Below are 21794 nucleotides of genomic sequence, written 5' to 3' on the forward strand. Positions count from 1 at the left end.
GACATATTTCCTTACAGATGCTGGGCTGTATGCAGCATTTGGGCTTTCCAGGCGTGGGAAATCTGCTAAAATCCACATTGCATGGGCTCAGGAGACCTAAAGTAAATCCTAAATGAATGACATTTAGTTTGCGAACATATGGCATATCATAATGAATTGTCATGTTTTTTATGTTTTTATAAAATACTTTTTGTGGTTTTCACCGTTTTTTCATCCTTTGTTGCATTGCAGTGCTGCTGATCTCCTGCCTGTCCTACAGCCAGTGTTGCGTTCAGTTAGGTAATAGACACTGAAAGTGTCTGAAGGAGTTTTTTTTCCTTCCTAGCTCTGAGGCTCAATGGCTGACGTACCAGAAGAGGTCTGTGCCTTCTGTAAGGAGGGTGAAGAAGCTGGGAGCCTGCGGAATACTTCTAATAAAAACATCCTAGCCCATATCAATTGTCTGGTTGGTAAATCTTTCCCGTGTCAGTTTATATTGTATGTGATTGATCCTTCTGTGATTCTGTGTTCGTAGCTGATAACAGGCTCTGCCTTCCAAGTACAGTACTAGATTCTGAAGATCTGTCCCTGGAAGGAATTGTCTCTGATTTTCAGTACTGCTGGCTGTACCGATACCCTTCCTTTGTGTGTTAGATTCAGCACTGATTGTATTTTGGATTACTGCTATACACTTTATCATTTTTTTTCTGAGCCCAAAGCTGGCTATACACCATACTTGCCAACCATGCTGAATTTGCTGGGACAGTTATGATTTTTAGCTATTTGTCCCTCACTCCACTCTTCACCCCCCTTTTCCATCCTCTTCACTGCCCTGTCCCTCTATTCACCCATCTTCTCTCTCTTCACTGCCATGTCCCCCACTTCATCCCCCTTTCTCCCTCTTCACCCTCTGTACCACTTATGCTACAATCAAGCCTTTAATATTGTTTAATAAAGCTATTTTTTATATTTGTATGATAGGTTGTTGGTATGGTACCTCAAATGTCCCAGTAGTTTTTCTGATTAGGGTTTTGTATTTTTTTGGGTGGTTAAACTCCATGCTGCTGACAGTAGGAGTCGGAGCAAGCGGGGAGTTACACACACAACATGCAGCTCACCTCTCTCCTGTCACAGCACTGCAGGCTGTTTACACAGTAGAGGGCAGGTAGATGAGCCAAGGTGGAAGGATCAGCTGCCCGGCTACATACAGTACCTCTACCAACGATTACTGCAAATGTGAAGATGAGAACTTTTTAATTCAGAAGAATGGTACATGGGGCAGAGCCACATCAGACTAGTGAAGGATCCTGACAATATTTTCGGGACCCACCCAGCTGCCTGATGGATGACTGGCTCCACCATTCAGCACACAGTTGAAAGAACACCCCTCTCCTGCTTGGCATCCCAGTAAGCTTCGGAGAACCAGAGCAGAGAGTGGTGACTGACAGTCACCGCTGTCCACACAGAGTAGACCAAGAATTGAGCAATCAGTGGTCAAGTTATTGCTCAGTTCTTAGGCTTAGGGCAGCTGCATCTCAACACTGATGCTACAACATAGAAGCAAGTATGGAGGGTTTTTTTTTCATATCCCTTATTTCTCTAAAATGTGCTATAAAACTTATGAGTGTAGAGGTGTGAACAGTATAAATCAGTTTAAAGCCTAACTAAAGCCCAAACTTTTTTAACTTCATGGTTAAGCCTAGGTTCACACTTCTTCTGCGGTGCTGCATATCGCATGTGATTCGCACAGGAACTGCACCACATTCCTGTGCAAATCACATGCGAATTCTGTGTGGTGCGATTTGAGCCATATATTGTGTTCTGAAGACAGTCAGGAATGGCAGGCTGCAGAAATCAAAGTGCTCTGGCATATGTGCCACTTGCAAAGGCCTATCCTGAAAAGTGTGCTTGAACTTGAATGACAATAAATGTTTGCAACAAAAGTAATGTTAGGTAGGTCAGGTACCCTCTCACCCAGTCCTCGTGCATACCTACCAACAGTCCCTGATTGGGTGGGACTTTCTCGCATTTTCACCTTTGTTCCGTGGTCCTGGTGTACAGGGGCTTTGTCCCGTATTATGCTATCTATCCTTTATATGCTAATTTCCAGCCGGGCAGGACCTGCAGCAGTGTGAACATCTGGCACAGCCAGGGATTGGAGGGCAAGCCAATGAGAGAGAGTGTGCAGCTGTCAACTCCAACCTGGATATCAGGGATGGGCGGGGCCGATATGCTTTTCAGGGGCTCCACCCCCTTTGTCAAGCAAGCACTGCATAGACAAACAGCCAGCACCTATACATTGCTGGCCAGGGATGATGGTGACAAGGGGCAGGACCAATTGGAATTGCTGCATGTGCACCTGCAGCAATGTATAATAAACCTGAATTATACACCACTGTGGGTGCACATGCAGTCGTTCCAATTGGTCCTTCACCTTGCCACCTATTTCCCGGTTGGCACTGTATAAATGCCGGCTTTGTCCCTATGAACGGGTTGTTTTTAAAAGGGAGTGGAGTCCCTGAAACGCATATCAGCCGTGCCCATCCCCAACATCACAGGTTGATGTCACTTGACAGCTGCACTCTCTCTCAATGCAGCTGTACCTCCGCCGGCTTGTTTGCTAATCCCTGGCTGTGCTAGATGTTCACACTGCTGCAGGTCCTGCTCGGCTGCACTCATTTGTCATCCATCTGACGCCGGCATTCTTGCCTCGGCTCTTGTATGCTGTTATTTAATATTTTAGAACATAGCTGTATGTTTAATTGAAGTCTTTGCAGTTTAACTAAATTCTGAACCTTGCACTGTATGTAAGACATCCCTGAATCCTGCACTCTGTATGAAATGCACTCCTGAACCTTCCACTCTGTACATAACACATCCCTGAATCCTGCACTCTGTATGAAATGCACTCCTGAACCTTCCACTCTGTATGTAACACATCCCTGAATCCTGCACTCTGTACGTAACACATCCCTGAATCCTGCACTCTGTACGTAACGCATCCCTGAATCCTGCACTCTGTACGTAACACATCCCTGAATCCTGCACTCTGTACGTAACACATCCCTGAATCCTACACTCTGTACGTAACGCATCCCTGAATCCTGCACTCTGTACGTAACACATCCCTGAATCCTACACTCTGTACGTAACGCATCCCTGAACCCTGCACTCCGTACGTAGCGCATCCCTGAATCCTGCACTCCGTACATAACACATCCCTGAATCCTGCACTCTGTATGTAACGCATTCCTGAATCCTGCACTCTGTACGTAACGCATTCCTGAATCCTGCACTCTGTACGTAACACATCCCTGAATCCTGCACTCTGTATGTAACACATCCCTGAATCCTGCACTCTGTATGTAACACATCCCTGAATCCTGCACTCTGTACGTAACACATCCCTGAATCCTACACTCTGTACATAACACATCCCTGAATCCTGCACTCTGTACATAACACATCCCTGAATCCTGCACTCTGTACTCTGTACGTAACGCATCCCTGAATCCTGCACTCTGTATGTAACACATCCCTGAATCCTGCACTCTGTACGTAACACATCCCTGAATCCTACACTCTGTACGTAACGCATCCCTGAATCCTGCTCTCCGTACATAACACATCCCTGAATCCTGCACTCTATACGTAACACATCCCTGAATCCTACACTCTGTACGTAACGCATCCCTGAACCCTGCACTCTGTACGTAACACATCCCTGAATCCTGAACTCCGTACATAACACATCCCTGAATCCTGCACTCTGTATGTAACGCATCCCTGAATCCTGCACTCTGTACGTAACGCATCCCTGAATCCTGCACTCTGTACGTAACGCATCCCTGAATCCTGCACTCCGTACGTAGCGCATCCCTGAATCCTGCACTCCGTACATAACACATCCCTGAATCCTGCACTCTGTATGTAACGCATTCCTGAATCCTGCACTCTGTATGTAACGCATTCCTGAATCCTGCACTCTGTACGTAATGCATCCCTGAATCCTGCACTCTGTACGTAACACATCCCTGAATCCTACACTCTGTACGTAACGCATCCCTGAATCCTGCTCTCCGTACATAACACATCCCTGAATCCTGCACTCTATACGTAACACATCCCTGAATCCTACACTCTGTACGTAACGCATCCCTGAACCCTGCACTCTGTACGTAACACATCCCTGAATCCTGCACTCCGTACATAACACATCCCTGAATCCTGCACTCCGTACATAACACATCCCTGAATCCTGCACTCTGTATGTAACGCATTCCTGAATCCTGCACTCTGTACGTAGCGCATCCCTGAATCCTGCACTCTGTACGTAATGCATCCCTGAATCCTGCACTCTGTACGTAACACATTCCTGAATCCTACACTCTGTACGTAGCGCATCCCTGAACTCTGTACTCTGTACGTAACGCATTCCTGAATCCTTCCACACTTTGTGTAATGTACTCTTCCACAGTTTGTGCAAAACTGTTTGTAATGGAAGCTTTTTAAATGATTGTTCTGGGGTTTGTGTCAGTGAGACTCTTGCTTGTGGCACAGCAATCAAAGAATATTTTATAGGTACAAGAAAGCCCAGGTTTTGTTTAACCACGCCTCTTGAGTCCTTCCCACTGTTAAGCATTTGCCACACCCATTTTTGCCACAGCGTGCTATGCACGCCGCAGGTCACTTCCTTCCTCAAGTCTCTCATTCTGAAGGTCAAAGTTGGAAGGTATGCTTGTCTAATGTAGGGTGAAGCAATGAGTATCCAGCTGGGGCACCCCCTTGTTCTTTGCAGATTTAGCTGTGATGATGACGACTTATGCAATCCTGCTGCAAACAGATCGTCACCAGTCTGCCCCTCACAGTATAACTAGCTTCTCGGTGTCAGTTGTGGCTTCTCGGCCTAACCTTGTTCGGTCCAGGCCCACGTGGGTCCACACAGCTCTTGCACACACCTCCTTACACCAGCCAAGTCTTTCTACACCCCTCCCCCACTGGGTCCAGGGGCTTTTGCTTTTATTTGTTTCTGCCCCATGATGATGGCTCATGGGCTATGTCATCTAATTACAGTTTAACTGTAAAGAATGTTCTGCTTTCAGTATACCATTCCCAATAGTCTGCACTCCTGGATTGGGACCATGATGAGCTGAAATGCTAACTGCTGCCATCTAGTGGTGAAATATAAATCTGCATTACAGTAACAATGCATGGTGTTACATCTAAAAGTTGTGGAACTAAAACCTTGAGAAGGGAGGGGGTGAGCATTCAATGAAAAGTTCATTCTGTCTAAAATGAACATTGTATGGTATGGATGCTTTTGTTCTTAAATGAAGAATACAGTGAAATTTTTTGTCAATTGATTGGTTTTACTTTATTTATTTACTATTCAATTTATTTTATTTATTTCAGCTTTTCTCACCAAGAGTGATTACAGAACCCCAGCAAGACTCACAAAATAGTACAGTTGAATTTAATCTTCTTTCTGTGAAAAAGGAGATAAAAAGAGGAAGAAAACTGGTAGGTGATATATAAACCTATATATCGTATATACTGTATGTAGTTTAGAGGGATTACCTAGCAGTTGCTATTGCCCATTTTCAAAGACAAGTGGGGCAGCATTGTGGCTTAGTAGTTAACCCTTCTGCCTTGCATCAGTAGACTCTTTGGTTTAAATCCCAGCCATTCTGCTACCTGCATGGAGTTTGCATGTTCTCCCTGTGCTTTAGTGAGTTTCCACACTTCAACGTCATACTGGTAGGTTAATCCTGTAAGCTCATTGATAGCAAGGACTGATGTGGATTTCCAATACATGTAATATGGTGCATAATGTGTTGAAACTATATAAATACCTGTAAAGACAAAATACCTTTAATGCAGACATTGTTCACACAACTCCCCTACTGCCTCAGCAGCAATATTTCCTATAGCAGTCATTCATTTATTGCTCATAAATATAGCTTTTTAGCTGTACAGCCTTCTTACGTTTGCTGTAGCCTGCAAGCTTAGACCGCATGCGTGGGGATAGAGATGAGAATCAGATGTACAATATAATAGCAGTACCTGTCTGCATTTTGTAACAGGCACCTGCAGCCTGATACCCCAGCATGACCTAGTCCATGAGGTTGAAAATATTACATTACTGCTTCTGAAAGGAATTTCTTCCTTTCTAATTTGAGAAGGCTTCCATTGCTATCTACTTCTGAAAATGCTAGCTGCTTGCTAATCTAGTGGGTTGTGACTCTAGCTGCGGCTGTGAAATTATTGAAGGTAGGCAGCTAGTATTCATAGGGCTCTTTCACACAGACGTTGAAAATTGGCAGTTGGGTCACATTTTAATCAGTTCCTGACCAGGGGCAGACTGACAACTTATGGGGGCCCCGGGCAATAGGGAATCATGGGGCCCCTGTGTCCTTGACCACACTCAAAAAAGCCTATAAAAAAGGTACCAGGGGCATTTCATGGGGCCCCCTACTGACCCTGGGCCCTCGGGCAGTGCCCAAGTGCTCGAATGGTCAGTCCGCCCCTGTTCCTGACCACCTATCAACATCACTGAAAACTGTTAAAATAGGGAGTGGATGGAGGTGCACACTGTAGCATTAGCATTCCCGGGCGTTGATGCTTTACCACTGCCTTCATTTAATTCTATTGAAACACACCACAAATGCACTGTGAATGCACTGTAATTGTCTATGTGGCATTTAAGGTGTGGTGCCAAAGTGTCAAAAGTGATCATTTCCATTTTAGCTTTGTTTTATCATGGAATTCAGCTTTAATATGACTGAATGTAGCAAAGTGTTAATTTTGATGTCAAATTTCAATTTAGCTTTAGTCATAGTCTTTTGAATAAAATGCCATTTTAGTCATATAAATTGTTTTAGTTGTATTATAGTCGACTAAAATCTCCAGTACATTTTAGTCCACTAAAATCTTACATTTTAGTTGATTATTATTTAATGGATTTAGTAAAATTGTAATGCGTTATTTAAGCATTTCTCTAAAATTTCCAAACTCATTATATACTCCTGGAGTAAAAATCTAATAACATGGTATTATTTATGGTATTAAGGTTTGAACATGCATTACAGACACAGATTTAGGCTGCAAGTTGGGATGGGGAAGTAAATGGGAGTGAGGGAGTGCACAGGGCAGAGAATTAGTCGGTCTGGAGAGGCTGTTATTTTACACACTGCTACCTTGCTGGGAGGGGAAACACTCACCATGTCACATCCAGACAGGCACAAATCCAACAGAGGAGTTCCTCTTTTGTGGTTTGCAGGGCATTGTTCCAAAGCACTCAGGCAACAAACAGACAGAGGGAGCCTGCGTCTTTCAGCCAGTACTGCTTACCAATAGAGTCAGGGGGCTGGGGCTTTAACAGACAGGCAGAGCTCCAAGGAAAGCATAAGTTCAGGTAGGTAAATGACCCTCCCTCAAATTTTTGTTCCGTTTTTGTTTGTTGACGTGAATTGGAATTGATTTTTCTCATAGTTTTCGTAAATTGATGAAAATTTGAATTGAATTTCATTCAGTTTTCATCACCGAAAACATACACCTGACAAAAATTTTGATGAAAATATTTTCGTCAATGAAATTAACACTAATGTTACATAAGCAAAGCAGAAAATACAGGTTTTTTTTAATACTTTGGGACAGAATTTGTAATCCGCCTTGATGATTGTGGACTGTTAAGAGGAGTCACAAGACTTTGTTGTCCTAGTTGGCTACAGTACACTACAATTCTGTGCATAGAGCATGCCAGGGCTTAGAGTATGTAGAATAAAAACATTTTTATTGTAAAAATCAAGTACCCCAAAAAGTTATGAGAACAATGGGGGAGAAATAATAAAAAGTATCTGAGACAAACATTGTCTCATTGTTGTCTTAACTGGAGCACATCCAATCAGCTTTCAAATGTATTTTATAAGTGTGGAAAAAATTCCCTGGGAGCCATGACTCATGGGATTGCTGTGTATTTAAAGAGTCCCCTCTCTGCCTCCAGACCCCATGCAGAACTGATAGGGTCGGGTCCTGGTACAGGAGAGCCAACACTACCTCCTATCAGTGACCCTGCTTACCAGTGGTGGCTGCATTTTTTTTTTTTTTGCACATACAGAAAAATTCCTGTTGATCCATCTAGAGATCTAGCATCCTTGTAATATCCTGTTTAGAGATGAGCGAATCGAAGTAGGCGAAGTGGAATTCGAGTCGAATATTGGAAAATTTTCGATTCGCGCCGAATCCGAAAAATAGCCTACTTCGGACGCGCGAATCTAAATTTTTCCTAAAATGGCGGCGGACATGTGCGGCGACGGAGCGGGGATGTCTGGGAAGGCGCGCAGACAAGGCGTGCTGACCCATAATGCATTCCTTAATGACATGTGATCGCATTAGCCAATCAGCAGCCAGCCAGCCAGCACTGTGTAATGGTCGAGCTATAAATAGCGGCCATTTTAGAATTCTTCATTTGCCTCCAGTCATTCAAGAGAGGCAGACCGCTCTGTATTAGGGACAGAGTTAGGGCCACAGAAACGTTACTTGGGGACAGAGAAACGTTGCTTAGGGACAGAGAAACATTACTCAGGGACACAGAATTGTTAATGAGGGCCACAGAATGGTTACTTAGGGCCAAAGAAACGCTAGTTAGGGCCACAGAATTGTTACTCAGGGACAGACAGAATTGTTACTGAGTGCCAGAGAATTGTTACTTAGGGCCACAGAAACGTTAGTTAGGGCCACAGAATTGTTACTCAGGGACAGACACAGAATTGTTACTGAGGGCCACAGAACTGTTACTTAGGGCCACAGAAACGTTATTAGGGCCACAGAATTGTTACTCAGGGATAGACAGAATTGTTACTGAGTGCCAGAGAACTGTTAATTAGGGCCACAGAAACGTTATTAGGGCCACAGAATTGTTACTCAGGGACATACAGAATTGTTACTGAGTGCCAGAGAATTGTTACTTAGGGCCACAGAAACGTTAGTTAGGGCCACAGAATTGTTACTCAGGGACAGACACAGAATTGTTACTGAGGGACACAGAACTGTTACTTAGGGCCACAGAAACATTATTAGGGCCACAGAATTGTTACTCAGGGACAGACAGAATTGTTACTGAGTGCCAGAGAATTGTTACTTAGGGCCACAGAAACGTTAGTTAGGGCCACAGAATTGTTACTCAGGGTCAGACACAGAACTGTTACTTAGGGCCACAGAACTGTTACTTAGGGCCACAGAAACGTTACTTAGGGCCACAGAATTGTTACTCAGGGACAGACACAGAATTGTTACTGAGGGCCACAGAACTGTTACTTAGGGCCACAGAAACGTTAGTTAGGGCCACAGAATTGTTACTCAGGGTCAGACACAGAACTGTTACTTAGGGCCACAGAACTGTTACTTAGGGCCACAGAAACGTTACTTAGGGCCACAGAATTGTTACTCAGGGACAGACACAGAATTGTTACTGAGGGCCACAGAACTGTTACTTAGGGCCACAGAAACGTTATTAGGGCCACAGAATTGTTACTCAGGGACAGACAGAATTGTTACTGAGTGCCAGAGAATTGTTACTTAGGGCCACAGAAACGTTAGTTAGGGCCACAGAATTGTTACTCAGGGACAGACACAGAATTGTTACTGAGGGCCACAGAACTGTTACTTAGGGCCACAGAAACGTTATTAGGGCCACAGAATTGTTACTCAGGGACAGACAGAATTGTTACTGAGTGCCAGAGAATTGTTACTTAGGGCCACAGAAACGTTAGTTAGGGCCACAGAATTGTTACTCAGGGACAGACACAGAATTGTTACTGAGGGCCACAGAACTGTTAGGGCCACAGAAACGTTATTAGGGCCACAGAATTGTTACTCAGGGACAGACAGAATTGTTACTGAGTGCCAGAGAATTGTTACTTAGGGCCACAGAAACGTTAGCTAGGGCCACAGAATTGTTACTCAGGGACAGACACAGAATTGTTACTGAGGGCCACAGAACTGTTACTTAGGGCCACAGAAACGTTACTTAGGGCCACAGAATTGTTACTCAGGGACAGACACAGAATTGTTACTGAGGGCCACATAATTGTTACTTAGGGCCACAGAAACGTTACTCAGGGACACAGAATTGTTACTGAGGGCCACAGAACTGTTACTTAGGGCCACAGAAACGTTAGTTAGGGCCACAGAATTGTTACTCAGGGACAGACAGAATTGTTACTGAGTGCCAGAGAATTGTTACTTAGGGCCACAGAAACGTTAGTTAGGGCCACAGAATTGTTACTCAGGGACAGACACGGAATTTTTACTGAGGGCCACAGAACTGTTACTTAGGGCCACAGAAACGTTAGTTAGGGCCACAGAATTGTTACTCAGGGACAGACACAGAATTGTTACTGAGGGCCACAGAATTGTTACTTAGGGCCACAGAAACGTTACTCAGGGACACAGAATTGTTACTGAGGGCCACAGAACCGTTACTTAGGGCCACAGAATTGTTACTCAGGGACAGACACAGAATTGTTACTCAGGGACACAGAATTGTTACTGAGGGCCACAGAACCGTTACTTAGGGCCACAGAAATGTTACTCAGGGACACAGAATTGTTACTGAGGGCCACAGAACCGTTACTTAGGGCCACAGAATTGTTACTCAGGGACAGACACAGAATTCTTACTCAGGGACACAGAATTGTTACTGAGGGCCACAGAACCGTTACTTACGGCCACAGAAACGTTACTCAGGGACACAGAATTGTTACTGAGGGCCACATAACCGTTACTTAGGGCCACATAATTGTTACTCAGGGACAGACACAGAATTGTTACTGAGGGACACAGAATTGTTACTGAGGGCCACAACCGTTACTTAGGGCCACAGAATTGTTACTCAGGGACACAGAATTGTTACTGAGGGCCACAGAACCGTTACTTAGGGCCACAGAATTGTTACTCAGGGACACAGAATTGTTACTGAGGGCCACAGAACTGTTACTTGGACAGACACAGAATTGTTACTGAAGGACACAGAATTGTTACTGAGGGCCACAGAACCGTTACTTAGGGCCACAGAATTGTTACTCAGGGACACAGAATTGTTACTGAGGGCCACAGAACCGTTACTTAGGGCCACAGAATTGTTACTCAGGGACAGACACAGAATTGTTACTGAGGGACACAGAATTGTTACTGAGGGCCACAGAACCGTTACTTAGGGCCACATAAACGTTAATCAGGGACACAGAATTGTTACTGAGGGCCACAGAACCGTTACTTAGGGCCACAGAATTGTTACTCACGGACAGACACAGAATTGTTTCTTGAGGGACACAGAATTGTTACTCAGGGCCACAGAACCGTTACTTAGGGCCACAGAAACATTAATCAGGGACACAGAATTGTTACTGAGGGCCACAGAACCGTTACTTAGGGCCACAGAATTGTTACTCAGGGACACAGAATTGTTACTGAGGGCCACAGAACCGTTACTTAGGGCCACAGAATTGTTACTCAGGGACACAGAATTGTTACTGAGGGCCACAGAACTGTTACTTAGGGCCACAGAATTGTTACTCGGACAGACACAGAATTGTTACTCAGGGACACAGAATTGTTACTGAGGGCCACAGAACCGTTACTTAGTGCCACAGAAACGTTAATCAGGGACACAGAATTGTTACTGAGGGCCACAGAACCGTTACTTAGGGCCACATAAACGTTAATCAGGGACACAGAATTGTTACTGAGGGCCACAGAACCGTTACTTAGGGCCACAGAATTGTTACTCAGGGACAGACACAGAATTGTTACTGAGGGACACAGAATTGTTACTGAGGGCCACAGAACCGTTACTTAGGGCCACAGAAACGTTAATCAGGGACACAGAATTGTTACTGAGGGCCACAGAACCGTTACTTAGGGCCACAGAATTGTTACTCACGGACAGACACAGAATTGTTTCTTGAGGGACACAGAATTGTTACTGAGGGCCACAGAACCGTTACTTAGGGCCACAGAAACGTCAATCAGGGACACAGAATTGTTACTGAGGGCCACAGAACCGTTACTTAGGGCCACAGAATTGTTACTCAGGGACACAGAATTGTTACTGAGGGCCACAGAACTGTTACTTAGGGCCACAGAATTGTTACTCGGACAGACACAGAATTGTTACTCAGGGACACAGAATTGTTACTGAGGGCCACAGAACCGTTACTTAGTGCCACAGAAACGTTAATCAGGGACACAGAATTGTTACTGAGGGCCACAGAACCGTTACTTATGGCCACATAAACGTTAATCAGGGACACAGAATTGTTACTGAGGGCCACAGAACCGTTACTTAGGGCCACAGAATTGTTACTCGGACAGACACAGAATTGTTACTCAGGGACACAGAATTGTTACTGAGGGCCACAGAACCGTTACTTAGTGCCACAGAAACGTTAATCAGGGACACAGAATTGTTACTGAGGGCCACAGAACCGTTACTTAGGGCCACATAAACGTTAATCAGGGACACAGAATTGTTACTGAGGGCCACAGAACCGTTACTTAGGGCCACAGAATTGTTACTCAGGGACACAGAATTGTTACTGAGGGCCACAGAACTGTTACTTAGGGCCACAGAATTGTTACTCGGACAGACACAGAATTGTTACTCAGGGACACAGAATTGTTACTGAGGGACACAGAATTGTTACTGAGGGCCACAGAACCGTTACTTAGTGCCACAGAAACGTTAATCAGGGACACAGAATTGTTACTGAGGGCCACAGAACCGTTACTTAGGGCCACATAAACGTTAATCAGGGACACAGAATTGTTACTGAGGGCCACAGAACTGTTACTTAGGGCCACATAAACGTTAATCAGGGACACAGAATTGTTACTGAGGGCCACAGAACCATTACTTAGGGCCACAGAATTGTTACTCACGGACAGACACAGAATTGTTTCTTGAGGGACACAGAATTTTTACTGAGGGCCACAGAACCGTTACTTAGGGCCACAGAAACGTTAATCAGGGACACAGAATTGTTACTGAGGGCCACAGAACCGTTACTTAGGGCCACGTAAACGTTAATCAGGGACAGACACAGAATTGTTACTGAGGGACACAGAATTGTTACTGAGGGACACAGAACCGTTACTTAGGGCCACAGAATTGTTACTCAGGGACAGACACAGAATTGTTACTCAGGGACACAGAATTGTTACTCAGGGACACAGAATCGTTGAATTAAAGAGTATGTCAGACAACATGCAGAGGAGTGGCAGAGGAGGCAATGTTTTAGGAGCGAGCAGACGTGGCAGCAGAGGAAGGGGTCGAGGCAGCACTATTCGCAGCCAGAGGCCAGTGCTCCTGGTGTCATCCAGCGGTCGTGTCTCCACCGACAACCCTGCCGTCATCGATTGGTTGGCTCGGTCGTCTTCCTCTTCCCAGGTCACCTCTGACACCTACAGCCAACGGTCGGTGGGTACGTCAGACACAACCGTTAGTTGGCATGGCCCGGGACCAAGCCCACTGAAATCACGTGTCCTCTACCTGCCCCTGTCCTTTGGTGTTCCCTCACCAAGCGAAGTATCGCATGCTGTGGGCTCAGCCCCACTGTACAGTGAGGAAGAGCTAACAGAGGGCGGTCAGGAACGGGGGGAGACATCCGCCTTTTCAGCAGCCAGGCGAAGAAGTAGTGGCGAGGAGAGTGGCTCGGTAGCCGGTCTAGAGACAGGTCTGTCTCCTGACCCAGACGCAGCCGAGGGGGCTAGTAGTGAGGAGGAGACCCTACTTGATGATGAGGAGGTTGATCGCACTTGGCAGCCTCGTCGTCATCAGGCAATTTCTTCCGCATCATCAGGAGAAGAGGGTGGCAGCTTGGCAGCGAGCGAAACAGTCGGTGGGTTGCCCAGGAGACAGCAGCAGGGTCGCAGCAGTGTCAGTGGAGCCAAACGGCCACGGAGTAGAGCACCAGCTCCACTGCAGCCTACCACCACGGCCAGTAGTGGTGCCGGTGTGCACGGAGGAAGCAGCAGTCAGCCAGTGAGGAGTATCGGGGGCAAAGTTTCCTACTCGGCGGTGTGGCAATTTTTCGTCAAGCCGCCCGAGGAAGTAAACGTAGCCGTATGTCGACTATGTGGCCAGAAAGTCAAGCGTGGCCAGGGGGCCCATGTTGGGACTACAGCGTTGCGGCAGCATATGCAGCGTCGCCATTTGGTGGCCTGGGAAAACCGTGATAAAGATACGGCGGTTCTGCCCGCCCCAGCCCCCGCTCCATCACACGCTCCGTTACTTGCTCCGTCACCCGACGTCAATCGCCCTCCATCAGCCAGTCAAGGCTCCAACACCTCTGCTGAGGGGAGTTGTCGCTCGTTGGCATCTTCCGCTCGTTCAGATGCTCCTTCTCCTGCTACTCCTCTTCACGGATTCCGTCAGCAGTCTTTCTTGGAATCCGTTTCCAAGAGACAACAGTTTGCGAGCACGTACCCGACGGTGCAAAAGCTGAACGTCCTCCTGTCCAAGTTGCTGGTGCTGCAGTCCCTCCCTTTCCAAGTGGTGGACTCAGCACCTTTCCGAGAAATGATGGCTTGTGCCGCGCTGCGGTGGAGAGTGCCAAGCCGTCATTTCTTCGCCAAAAAGGCAGTGCCAGCCCTGCATTCACATGTAGAAGAGATGGTGGGCCAGTCTTTGAGCATGTCGGTCTCTGCCAAAGTGCACGGCAGTGCCGACGTGTGGAGCTGTAACTACGGTCAGGGACAGTACATGTCATTTACGGCCCACTGGGTGAACGTGGTGCCGTCACAGCCGCACCAGCAACTTGGACAGGTCACGCCGCTTTTGCCTCCACGTTTGCACGTCCTTGGTCCACAAAAGATGTCCGCCTCTACCACCTCTTCTTCCGCCGTGTCCTCAGCCGCCACCCCCGTGCCAAGTCCCATTACCCGACCGGCATATCACATGTGCAGGGCGCAACGGTGTCACGCTGTTCTGCACCTGGTATGCCTTGGCGAACGTAGTCACACAGGGGAGGAACTTCTCAGTGTAATGAACAGAGAAATCGACAGATGGCTGTCTCCACGCAAACTGAAAATCGGAACCATGTTGACCGACAACGGAAAGAACATGGTGTCTGCTCTGCGTCAAGGAAGGTTGTGCCATGCGCCACGCATGGCTCACGTGTTCAATCTGGTTGTCAAGCGGTTCCTAAAATCCACCATCCCACTGCAAGACATCCTTAAAATGTCACGTAAACTTTGCATGCATTTCAGCCATTCCTACACCGCAAAGCACACCCTCATTGAGCTGCAGCGGCAGAACGGAATTCCACATCATCGCCTGATCTGCGACGTTGCAACAAGGTGGAATTCAACCCTACACATGTTAGACCGCCTTTACGAGCTGCGAAAGGCCATCACCGATTTCCTGATGTTACAAGTGGATAAAGGTACTCCCCTGTGTAACTTCGATGTCAGCCATTGGCAGCTCATGCGTGACACCTGCCGCTTGCTCAGGCCCTTTGAGGAGGCCACGCTATTCGTGAGTCGGCAGGACTATGGGATGAACGACGTCATTCCTCTGTTGCACGTCCTTGAACAAATGCTGTTAACAATGGCTGGTCAGGGTGCGGTAGACGTGGCGCACAGATCTCAACGCCACATGACCCCTGTGGGGGCAGGACAGGAAGAAGAGGAGGAGGTAGAGGAGGACATTTGTGCTCAGGAATTATTGAGTGAAATGGGTGGTTTTTCCACTCAGCGGACAGGAGTGGAGGAGCAGGAGCATCTGGTAGAGGAGGAGGAGGAGGAGACAGAGGACCCAGACGCACCGTGGCAGTATGCTGTGGAGATGGAGGCAGGGAGTCCCTCGCATTCCTTGGCACAAATGGCCCATAGCATGCTCGGTTGCTTGCGTAGCGACAGCCGAATAATAACCATCAGACAGAGGGATGACTTTTGGCTGTCCACCTTGTTGGACCCTCGCTACCGTTCCAAAATGGTGGCCTTTTTCACACCTGCTGAGAGGGAGGCCAAAATAACGTACTATAAAAACCACCTATGTAGTCAGTTGGTCTCTGCCTTTGTGCGCCAACGTCCATCCTCAGACACTGTGGGCCCTGTGCGCTCGCGTTCCGCTGCCATGGCAGCAGGGGAGGGGTGGGGTGGTAGGAGCAGTGGCAGCTCCACCAGCAGCGGCTGCCTCAGTCTGCAGTCGATGATGAGTAGCTTTCTTCACCAGCGCAGTGAGGAAACTACTAACCAGCCGCAGCAGCAGCAGCAGCAGCAGCAGCATCAGGTGGACCTGGAGCAGGACCTCAAACAACAGGCTTGGGCCTACTTGGACAGCACCCTGCCAACCGAGGTAGACAATCCCCTTGACTACTGGGCAACGAAACTTGACCTTTGGCCCCAACTAGCTGAATTTGCCCTTGAAAGGCTGTCATGCCCGGCCAGTAGCGTGGCATCGGAGCGCGTGTTTAGTGCGGCAGGAGGTATTGTAACTCCACGGAGGACACGACTGTCCACCCAAAGTGTGGAGAGACTCACGTTTGTGAAAATGAATCAGGCGTGGATTAGTCTGGATTTCAAACCACCAGTTCCTGACACAACTGACTAAATCCACCATGAATCATGCCTCAAACATGTGCCACTTTCAGGTCTCCTCACACACTGCTGGTGCGTTCCATTTTTTGTCATAGGGTGCTGGCAGATTACGGGCCTCCCATAGCTGCTGCCAGGCCCCTAATCTGCCATGGGCCCCTATACCGCCTCCTCATGCTGCTGCCAAGTCCAGAGTCTCTCATGGGTCCCTGTACGGCCTCCCATTGCTGCTGTCTCCATCGCCACACTCTGCCATGTGCCACTTTCAGGTCTCCTCACACTGCTGGTGTGTTGAATTTTTTGACATAGGGTGCTGGCAGATTACGGGCCTCCTATAGCTGCTGCCAGGCCCCTAATCTGCCATAGGCCCCTATATACCGCCTCCTCATGCTGCTGCCAGGTCCAGAGTCTCTCATGGGTCCCTGTACGGCCTCCCATTGCTGCTGTCTCCATCGCCACACTCTGCCATGTGCCACTTTCAGGTCTCCTCACACACTGCTGGTGTGTTGAATTTTTTGACATAGGGTGCTGACAGATTACGGGCCTCCTATAGCTGCTGCCAGGCCCCTAATCTGCCATAGGCCCCTATATACCGCCTCCTCATGCTGCTGCCAGGTCCAGAGTCTCTCATGGGTCCCTGTACGGCCTCCCATTGCTGCTGCCTCCATCGCCACACTCTGCCATGTGCCACTTTCAGGTCTCCTCACACACTGCTGGTGTGTTGAATTTTTTGACATAGGGTGCTGGCAGATTACGGGCCTCCCATAGCTGCTGCCAGGCCCCTAATCTGCCATGGGCCCCTATATACCGCCTCCTCATGCTGCTGCCAAGTCCAGAGTCTCTCATGGGTCCCTGTACGGCCTCCCATTGCTGCTGTCTCCATCGCCACACTCTGCCATGTGCCACTTTCAGGTCTCCTCACACACTGCTGGTGTGTTGAATTTTTTGACATAGGGTGCTGGCAGATTACGGGCCTCCCATAGCTGCTGCCAGGCCCCTAATCTGCCATGGGCCCCTATACCGCCTCCTCATGCTGCTGCCAGGTCCACAGTCTCTCATGCCATGTGCCACTTTCAGGTCTCCTCACACTGCTGGTGTGTTGAATTTTTTGACATAGGGTGCTGGCAGATTACGGGCCTCCCATAGCTGCTGCCAGGCCCCTAATCTGCCATGGGCCCCTATATACCGCCTCCTCATGCTGCTGCCAGGTCCAGAGTCTCTCATGGGTCCCTGTACAGCCTCCCATTGCTGCTGTCTCCATCGCCACACTCTGCCATGTGCCACTTTCAGGTCTCCTCACACTGCTGGTGTGTTGAATTTTTTGACATAGGGTGCTGGCAGATTACGGGCCTCCCATAGCTGCTGCCAGGCCCCTAATCTGCCATGGGCCCCTATATACCGCCTCCTCATGCTGCTGCCAAGTCCAGAGTCTCTCATGGGTCCCTGTACGGCCTCCCATTGCTGCTGTCTCCATCGCCACACTCTGCCATGTGCCACTTTCAGGTCTCCTCACACACTGCTGGTGTGTTGAATTTTTTGACATAGGGTGCTGGCAGATTACGGGCCTCCCATAGCTGCTGCCAGGCCCCTAATCTGCCATGGGCCCCTATATACCGCCTCCTCATGCTGCTGCCAGGTCCAGAGTCTCTCATGGGTCCCTGTACGGCCTCCCATTGCTGCTGTCTCCATCGCCACACTCTGCCATGTGCCACTTTCAGGTCTCCTCACACTGCTGGTGTGTTGAATTTTTTGACATAGGGTGCTGGCAGATTACGGGCCTCCCATAGCTGCTGCCAGGCCCCTAATCTGCCATGGGCCCCTATATACCGCCTCCTCATGCTGCTGCCAAGTCCAGAGTCTCTCATGGGTCCCTGTACGGCCTCCCATTGCTGCTGTCTCCATCGCCACACTCTGCCATGTGCCACTTTCAGGTCTCCTCACACACTGCTGGTGTGTTGAATTTTTTGACATAGGGTGCTGGCAGATTACGGGCCTCCCATAGCTGCTGCCAGGCCCCTAATCTGCCATGGGCCCCTATATACCGCCTCCTCATGCTGCTGCCAGGTCCAGAGTCTCTCATGGGTCCCTGTACGGCCTCCCATTGCTGCTGTCTCCATCGCCACACTCTGCCATGTGCCACTTTCAGGTCTCCTCACACTGCTGGTGTGTTGAATTTTTTGACATAGGGTGCTGGCAGATTATGGGCCTCCCATAGCTGCTGCCAGGCCCCTAATCTGCCATGGGCCCCTATATACCGCCTCCTCATGCTGCTGCCAAGTCCAGAGTCTCTCATGGGTCCCTGTACGGCCTCCCATTGCTGCTGTCTCCATCGCCACACTCTGCCATGTGCCACTTTCAGGTCTCCTCACACACTGCTGGTGTGTTGAATTTTTTGACATAGGGTGCTGGCAGATTACGGGCCTCCTATAGCTGCTGCCAGGCCCCTAATCTGCCATGGGCCCCTATATACCGCCTCCTCATGCTGCTGCCAGGTCCAGAGTCTCTCATGGGTCCCTGTACGGCCTCCCATTGCTGCTGTCTCCATCGCCACACTCTGCCATGTGCCACTTTCAGGTCTCCTCACACACTGCTGGTGTGTTGAATTTTTTGACATAGGGTGCTGGCAGATTACGGGCCTCCTATAGCTGCTGCCAGGCCCCTAATCTGCCATAGGCCCCTATATACCGCCTCCTCATGCTGCTGCCAGGTCCACAGTCTCTCATGGGTCCCTGTACGGCCTCCCATTGCTGCTGTCTCCATCGCCACACTCGGCCATGTGCCACTTTCAGGTCTCCTCACACACTGCTGGTGTGTTGAATTTTTTGACATAGGGTGCTGGCAGATTACGGGCCTCCTATAGCTGCTGCCAGGCCCCTAATCTGCCATAGGCCCCTATATACCGCCTCCTCATGCTGCTGCCAGGTCCACAGTCTCTCATGGGTCCCTGTACGGCCTCCCATTGCTGCTGTCTCCATCGCCACACTCTGCCATGTGCCACTTTCAGGTCTCCTCACACTGCTGGTGTGTTGAATTTTTTGACATAGGGTGCTGGCAGATTACGGGCCTCCTATAGCTGCTGCCAGGCCCCTAATCTGCCATAGGCCCCTATACCGCCTCCTCATGCTGCTGCCAGGTCCACAGTCTCTCATGCCATGTGCCACTTTCAGGTCTCCTCACACTGCTGGTGTGTTGAATTTTTTGACATAGGGTGCTGGCAGATTACGGGCCTCCTATAGCTGCTGCCAGGCCCCTAATCTGCCATAGGCCCCTATATACCGCCTCCTCATGCTGCTGCCAGGTCCACAGTCTCTCATGGGTCCCTGTACGGCCTCCCATTGCTGCTGTCTCCATCGCCACACTCTGCCATGTGCCACTTTCAGGTCTCCTCACACACTGCTGGTGTGTTGAATTTTTTGACATAGGGTGCTGGCAGATTACGGGCCTCCTATAGCTGCTGCCAGGCCCCTAATCTGCCATAGGCCCCTATATACCGCCTCCTCATGCTGCTGCCAGGTCCAGAGTCTCTCATGGGTCCCTGTACGGCCTCCCATTGCTGCTGTCTCCATCGCCACACTCTGCCATGTGCCACTTTCAGGTCTCCTCACACACTGCTGGTGTGTTGAATTTTTTGACATAGGGTGCTGGCAGATTACGGGCCTCCCATAGCTGCTGCCAGGCCCCTAATCTGCCATGGGCCCCTATACCGCCTCCTCATGCTGCTGCCAGGTCCAGGCGAACGTAGTCACACAGGGGAGGAACTTCTCAGTGTAATGAACAGAGAAATCGACAGATGGCTGTCTCCGCGCAAACTGAAAATCGGAACCATGTTGACCGACAACGGAAAGAACATGGTGTCTGCTCTGCGTCAAGTAAGGTTGTGCCATGCGCCATGCATGGCTCACGTGTTCAATCTGGTTGTCAAGCAGTTCATAAAATCCACCATCCCACTGCAAGACATCCTTAAAATGTCACGTAAACTTTGCATGCATTTCAGCCATTCCTACACCGCAAAGCACACCCTCCTTGAGCTGCAGCGGCAGAACGGAATTGCACAGCATCGCCTGATCTGCGACGTTGCAACAAGGTGGAATTCAACCCTACACATGTTAGACCGCCTTTACGAACAGCGAAAGGCCATCACCGATTTCCTGATGTTACAAGCGGATAAAGGTACTCCCCTGTGTAACTTCGATGTCAGCCATTGGCAGCTCATGCGTGACACCTGCCGCTTGCTCAGGCCCTTTGAGGAGGCCACGCTATTCGTGAGTCGGCAGGACTATGGGATGAACGACGTCATTCCTCTGTTGCACGTCCTGGAACAAATGCTGTTAACAATGGCTGGTCAGGGTGCGGTAGACGTGGCGCACAGATCTCAACGCCACATGACCCCTGTGGGGGCAGGACAGGAAGAAGAGGAGGAGGTAGAGGAGGACATTGGTGCTCAGGAATTATTGAGTGAAATGGGTGGTTTTTCCACTCAGCGGACAGGAGTGGAGGAGCAGGAGCATCTGGTAGAGGAGGAGGAGGAGGAGACAGAGGACCCAGACGCACCGTGGCAGTATGCTGTGATGATGGAGGCAGGGAGTCCCTCGCATTCCTTGGCACAAATGGCCCATAGCATGCTCGGTTGCTTGCGTAGCGACAGCCGAATAATAACCATCAGACAGAGGGATGACTTTTGGCTGTCCACCTTGTTGGACCCTCGCTACCGTTCCAAAGTGGTGGCCTTTTTCACACCTGCTGAGAGGGAGGCCAAAATAACGTACTATAAAAACCACCTATGTAGTCAGTTGGTCTCTGCCTTTGTGCGCCAACGTCCATCCTCAGACACTGTGGGCCCTGTGCGCTCGCGTTCCGCTGCCATGGCAGCAGGGGAGGGGTGGTAGGAGCAGTGGCAGCTCCACCAGCAGCGGCTGCCTCAGTCTGCAGTCGATGATGAGTAGCTTTCTTCACCAGCGCAGTGAGGAAACTACTAACCAGCCGCAGCAGCAGCAGCAGCAGCATCAGGTGGACCTGGAGCAGGACCTCAAACAACAGGCTTGGGCCTACTTGGACAGCACCCTGCCAACCGAGGTAGACAATCCCCTTGACTACTGGGCAACGAAACTTGACCTTTGGCCCCAACTAGCTGAATTTGCCCTTGAAAGGCTGTCATGCCCGGCCAGTAGCGTGGCATCGGAGCGCGTGTTTAGTGCGGCAGGAGGTATTGCAACTCCGCG

General features: G+C 49.1%; 1 protein-coding gene across 1 annotated transcript in view; it reads left to right on the forward strand.

The window, feature by feature from the left end:
• The first annotated feature begins 258 nt into the window (after positions 1–258).
• Positions 259–21794, forward strand: part of LOC149444763 (uncharacterized) — a 106496-nt gene continuing 84960 nt past the window's right edge. Inside the window, exons 1-2 of the mRNA XM_089654562.1 lie at positions 259–445; positions 5392–5499. Of these exons, the coding sequence (XP_089510688.1) occupies positions 338–445; positions 5392–5499 (216 nt within the window). The 5' untranslated portion in view covers positions 259–337. The remainder of the gene's footprint in view (positions 446–5391; positions 5500–21794) is intronic.

This window comes from Staurois parvus, unplaced genomic scaffold, assembly GCF_062004578.1.
Source record: "Staurois parvus isolate SC_StPar_1 unplaced genomic scaffold, SC_StPar_1.0 ptg000778l, whole genome shotgun sequence".
NCBI lineage: Eukaryota > Metazoa > Chordata > Amphibia > Anura > Ranidae > Staurois > Staurois parvus.